The sequence below is a fragment of the Galeopterus variegatus genome, unplaced genomic scaffold (assembly GCF_000696425.1).
Source record: "Galeopterus variegatus unplaced genomic scaffold, G_variegatus-3.0.2 Scaffold1933, whole genome shotgun sequence".
NCBI lineage: Eukaryota > Metazoa > Chordata > Mammalia > Dermoptera > Cynocephalidae > Galeopterus > Galeopterus variegatus.
Window position 1 is genome coordinate 181788 of NW_007728044.1, and position 6000 is coordinate 187787.

General features: G+C 36.0%; 1 protein-coding gene across 5 annotated transcripts in view; it reads right to left on the reverse strand.

Moving 5' to 3' along the window:
- Positions 1–6000, reverse strand: part of NR1H4 (nuclear receptor subfamily 1, group H, member 4) — a 62605-nt gene that overhangs the window by 13102 nt on the left and 43503 nt on the right. For all 5 annotated transcript variants that reach the window (XM_008579636.1, XM_008579635.1, XM_008579639.1 and 2 more), the window contains 2 exons: positions 5788–5887; positions 2191–2337 (listed from right to left, as the gene is read on the reverse strand). In XM_008579636.1, coding sequence (XP_008577858.1) covers positions 2191–2337; positions 5788–5887 — 247 coding nt within the window. The remainder of the gene's footprint in view (positions 1–2190; positions 2338–5787; positions 5888–6000) is intronic.

The following is a 6000-nucleotide window of genomic DNA, read 5'->3' on the forward strand; positions in this document are numbered from 1 at the left end:
CCAAATAAACGACTAAATTCAGCTGGAGAGGCTTTGTCCATCACAGACTGAGGTCACGACAATTTTCTGCATAAACAGAGAACCACCCAAGTATATTTACTAACCTAAAACAATTAAATTCATACAAGTGAAAATTCGGCTTATGTCCTTCAACTCTTTCCTAAGTTTAACAGTCAGTTACTAATTGCAGCTTTAAAATTAGGATACTTAAGTAGCTGGCCGAGTGACTGGCTATACCACTAACTAGAAAAAAAATGAATCATTTAAGAGAAGAAAAGCAGGAAGACTTGTAGAATAGAATGGTGGGAGCCTTGGAGATTAATTCAGCCCTTCTCCCTTAGCCTAGGCACACACACACGCACACAAGAAATGAAGACCCGGAAAAGATAGGTAATAACATCTATGCAGAACCAGAATCCATGTTTCTTGACAACATGTCTTTCAAAGGGGAAACACTGACCCAATATATTCCTATCTCCCAGATCCTTTCTGTCCTCTCCATTTTTCCTGGCAGTGGGAGTCATATCCTGGAAACCTCTTGCTTCCAATAGGTGTCTCCCATCCTGGCCTGTCCTAAGTGCTTGATTTTGATGTCTCTCCCTCCTCTGTTCAAAAATCTTCAATGTGCCCTCATTACTTAGAAAATAACAAAATCTTTAGCCCAGCATTCAAGGCCCTCAATCTGGTTATGACATTTCTTTTAATTTCCCTTTAATGTGGTCCAATCAGTTCAACTACTCACTCTCCTTTGTGTGCATGCCCCGAGCTTCCTTGACTCTCTCTGTTTGCTCCTGCTGGTCCTTCTCTCCTGCACCTCCACCCTGGGTACCCAAATCTCATCCAAGACCCAGCTCAAATGCCAACAAAACCTTTCCAGAGCCCTCTCAACAAGGCGTCACCTCTCTCTCAGTTCTTCTCTTTCATATTTTATTATGATTAGGTACCATTCATCTCTTCCCACTAGACTGTAAGCTTCTTAAGGGAGGGAACATGCTTGATTTCTCTCTTTGATGCCACCATAGTACCTTGCCCTCAAATATTTGTTAAATTAGTAAATCAATGAATGTATTAAGAATAATGCATCTTTTAAAAGTGCATGTTTTTAAAATCTATCAGTGATGCTAACTATACTTTTAGTTTTTAACTAGGAGGAAAAGGCATAATTATTGTGGGAAGACTGCTTTTAAAAATGTTTCAGTTTTAAATTATTTTACTTAAATCACAAATGCAGAACTGCCTGAAAACTTCTCTTCCAGTCTCTATTCTAAAATATTGGTTTTAAAAGTCTTTAAACTTGATTCAGTACATCAGAGAATAATAATACTTTAGAAAGAAAAGATCTTGAGAAGTCATCTTATTTCATTCATTCACCCTCCTAGCCCATATATGAAATCTCTCAGGAAAATAAAAGCATATTGTATTTTAAGAATCTCCTAAGATAAATTGCACATAATTCCTGGCAATTCATCTCAATGTCTCCTGACCTTTGCGGTCACAGTATTACTCTATAATAAGCTAAACTGAGTTATTTGTGCTATTATTTCATTTTGTCTCTTGCAAGGTAGTACAGTATAGTGGTTAAGACACATAGCTTCTGAAGTTAGACTTCCTGTCAGCTTTGGAAAAGTTATTTAACCTCTCTATCTCAGTTTCCTCATCTATAAAAATGAGAACAACAGTAGTTCTTATTTCATAGTATGATTGCAGGATTTCATGAAATCATATATAAAGTATTAGAACACTGTCTGAAACCTAGCAAGTAATGCATAAATATTGCTATTGTAATTTCTTCTTTTATTTTGGTAGGGATGGATAGTAGCTGGTTACCCAGTCATTCATACCTGAAGGTTGAATAAATGAATCTTTTTCCAGATTGAATAATCCCAGATCCTTTGTGCTATTTTTTCAAATCAGACTAATTTTCCAATCTTTTTAAAAGTCTTCGTTTGACCCTTCATCTTAGTGCAGTAAAGAGAGTACTTTTGGTATTTTGCTATTACAACAGAGATCTTTGAAACAAGCCTCTAAAAGTCACACCTATTGAGCAAAATATCTTTTTAGAGACATTCTCCATGCCAGGCACAATGGGAATATAATGTTACATAAGACACACAAGAGCCCTGCCTTCATGGGGTGTACCAATTTTTACTTGCAGAAGTGAACTCTTTTACCATTAACCAAATCACTTACCACACTTTCGAATTCTTTCTTCCAATAGGTCAGCATGTCCAGCTGGAAGTTTCTTATTGAAAATCTCAGCTGAACGCAGGAACATAGCTTCAACTGCAGACCCTTTCAGCAGAGCAATCTGATCTTCATGGTCCAAAGTCTGAAATCCTGGGTAAAGATGATAACCAAGTCAGTATCACAGAAGTGTATAGGTATACCAGTATCTCATCATCACTATTGATAAAACATTTCTATAAAGTGATTCTGTAATTGTTGTACAATTGGGTGGCCAAGTTGAGTCAATAAGTATCTATTATAATCCCCCAAATAGAAACGAACTTCTATCTTTGTTGAGTAGGATTGAATAAGCAGGTTAGGCAAAAGGAGATGTTAAGTCCATACCAAATACATATATTATGGCAGAGACAGACTGATTCAGATGAAGCAACCCTCAAAAACTGGAGGCAAGCAGACTCTTTGAGCCATTATCTTAGTCATACCTGGTGTTATGGGATCCACTCTGCAGGAAAGAAGAATCCACAAGCGAGAAAAAAAAATTTATGTGCTCCCGGAATATTTGGCTGACTCATGAGGGCTTATTCATGAGTCTTTAGTCAATCTAGAGAATGGGTAGCATTCCCCACCACCACCCAAAAAACAATCAATGTCATGTTGAGGCAACTGCTCTGAACTCAGGAATGCACCATGCAGAGTGGGGGAAATCAGAGAAATGTGGAATGAATTGCCAACCTGAAGGACTATAAAACTGTCTGAAAAATCCCAAATTTTTATCCAGGCTTATGTGGTACAGCCCCCAACAGCCTCACTAACTTCATTTCTTACTTGCCCTTCCCCCCACTCCCTGTGCTCCAGCCACACTGACCCCCTGGCTCTGCTGTGAATACACAGGCCTGCATGAATGTTCTTCCCAGATATCCCCACTCCATCACTGCAATCAGTCTCTGCTCCAAGGTTACCCTAACTAAAATAGTACTCCCCAGCACTCACTAGTTCCTATCTGCTTCATTTCTGTCCATAGAACTTATTATTACCTGACATGTATTTTAGATTTATTTGCTTATTTGTTAATTGTCTGCCACCTCTACTCAAGTGTAAACTTCTTGGGGACAGAGTCTTACTCTGTTTTGTCTATTTATGTATCCCCAGTGCTTTATTTGAAATATTTATTGAATAATTAAGTGACTGAATGAATAGGAAACAAAACACAAGCTTGTGTGCTTGCTGGTACACATAAGCGCACACACACGCACACATGAATAGGGCTAAATAATGCCATCAGGGTGTAAGTGGCTTAGGAAAGAATTAAATAGGAGTGGGAGTTTAGAGAAGAAAGCTATGCTAGGGATTAAGAGTCACTATCCTAGAGAATCTAAGAGCCCCTTTGAGGGCAGGAGACATGCCTTATTCTCCTCCGGGTCTCCAGCACCCTGGACAGTGCCTGGCACACGATATGTTCAATGAACTACTGAATGGAATGATTCAAATCATTTTTCACAAAATACCCTTTAAGTAGTGATATTATATCACTGTTATTACTATTTTTAATAATGTTTTTTATTTTTATAATTATTGTTAAATAAAATATTTTCCTTCTCAAGGGTGTTTTTTTTTTTTTTTGCCTTTTATTTCCTTCTGTATTTTAAATTTTTTCCTTCTGCTTTCCTCATTGAACACACATTAATTGTACTCTTTCCTTCAGGAACTAGGCTAGGTACTGGGAATGAAGAGATGTTAAGATATTGTCATTGCTTTCAGATAATCTGCCTTCCTATAATAAAATTTTGTCTTCAATTATTTTTTGATTCAAGACCAACTGACCACATGAGCTAAAAAACCTTTCATATATATATAACCAAATATTCATAACCAAAACCACTATATTTCTCCCTTTCCCAATTCTCCCCCCACATTTTTTACTTTTGTGTAATCTTGTTTTTGATCAAGATTGCCTTCAGCTTAATTAGCATGTAATGAATTAAGTTTTTCTTTCATTGCTAATAACGAAATGAGAGTATATTAATGTTTCAATGATAGCAAGAACTTTCTTACCACATTTATGAGTTTTATGTAGGCTTATGTCTATCTGTGACATATTTAATAAAATAATAGCATAATACTCTCAAAAAGAAGGCAAATTAACATGCCTAATTAAAATCCTATGTCAGAAGTTACCTTCTGGAATTTAATATTACAATGTTATGCTACCATACAAGGTATTTAATATACTCTTCTAGACCATGGGATTCTAATGTGCTAATATTTTTTAAAAACACTGAAAAAACTTAAACCTATTGGCTTAAACAGCATCGATAATGTGGCAGAAAGAATTTGAGTCCAGGAGCTAAGACTCCTGTATTGGCACCATCAGAATGACTATGGATAAGTCTCTCTCCCTCACCTAACACATGCGATTGTTCATAAATCCCTATCAGTCTTTGAATCTCTCTTCATTTTGTTTCTTCTTCCCTCTCCCATTGCTGTATTGCTTTATTTCAAGCCCTCCCGCCTGGTCTTGTGTGGTGGCATACTAACCTGATCCTCCCTGCCTCCAGCTCTGCCCTTCATATCCATCTTATACAAACCTGATATGGCCATATCTCTATAGCAAAACTTTCATCATTTCCCTCTCTTAAAAAACAAAAGCCACTAAAATCTCATTATCATCCAGGGGACAAGAAGTAAATTCCTTAGTTATGCACTTGTCCATCTGGTACCAACTTACCTTACTATCTAACCAAGAAGCCCACCACAGACATTGTGCTACAGCCACACTGAATTTTCTTTCCCATCTCTAATAATTCTATTTCTGTTCGTGTCTCCTTACCTTTTCACAAGGCGATAGCTCAACTTGGAATGTCCCTTCTCCTCCATGCCAATTAGAAAACTCCTCTTATTTTTAGCCCAATTCAAATATGATCCTCTCTAAAGCCTCCCTGTTTTTCCCAGATGTAATTTGCTACTAATTTCTTTCTATTCAAACAGCACTTTGTATGTCTGTCTACCTATCTATATTTTATTGGCGGCCTTTAACCACTCTCCTTAAAGGTAATAGCTAGGCACTTAGTATGGAGTACTATTAACAACTGCTTATTGAATAAATAGATGGATGAATGACAACTTTGCAAAGTCTCAACTTTTTATCTCTTGATTTGGAAGAATTATTATAAATGATTTTAAATATGCTTTCTTAGTATGGAGTACTATTAACAACTGCTTATTGAATAAATAGATGGATGAATGACAACTTTGTGAAGTCTCAACTTTTTATCTCTTGATTTGGAAGAATTATTATAAATGATTTTAAATATGCTTTGTGGCTCTAATATTTCATGTCTATAGTAGTTAATAGACATGATTAAATCAGATGTGAGATGACTCCCATTTTGCAATGAACAGACCTGCCTTTCACAATGTCACAAGAATGCTGTACAGTGTAGCAGAGAAATAACTACATGTAAAAATACCTGGTAATAGTAATACTGATAACAGGAATGTTTCAAGAATTGAACAGAACACTATATGTAAGTGGTTACTATAATCTGTGGCACATATTTAAATGCTCAATAAATGTTTGCTTTTATTATTTAAAAAAAATACCTGGCAGCTTTTTTGTGAATTCTACAAGAATTTGTACATGACTAGTAGCCATTTCCGTTAAAATGAGAAAATTTTCTTCTGCACTGAATTCTTCTTTCAACTAAATTAAGAAAAAAGCAAATGATTAATAAGTAGATAAGGAAATAATAAATCAACATAAAAGCATTAGGCTACAAGACAGATTTATGTAATAAAATTTAAAGACCCAACTCA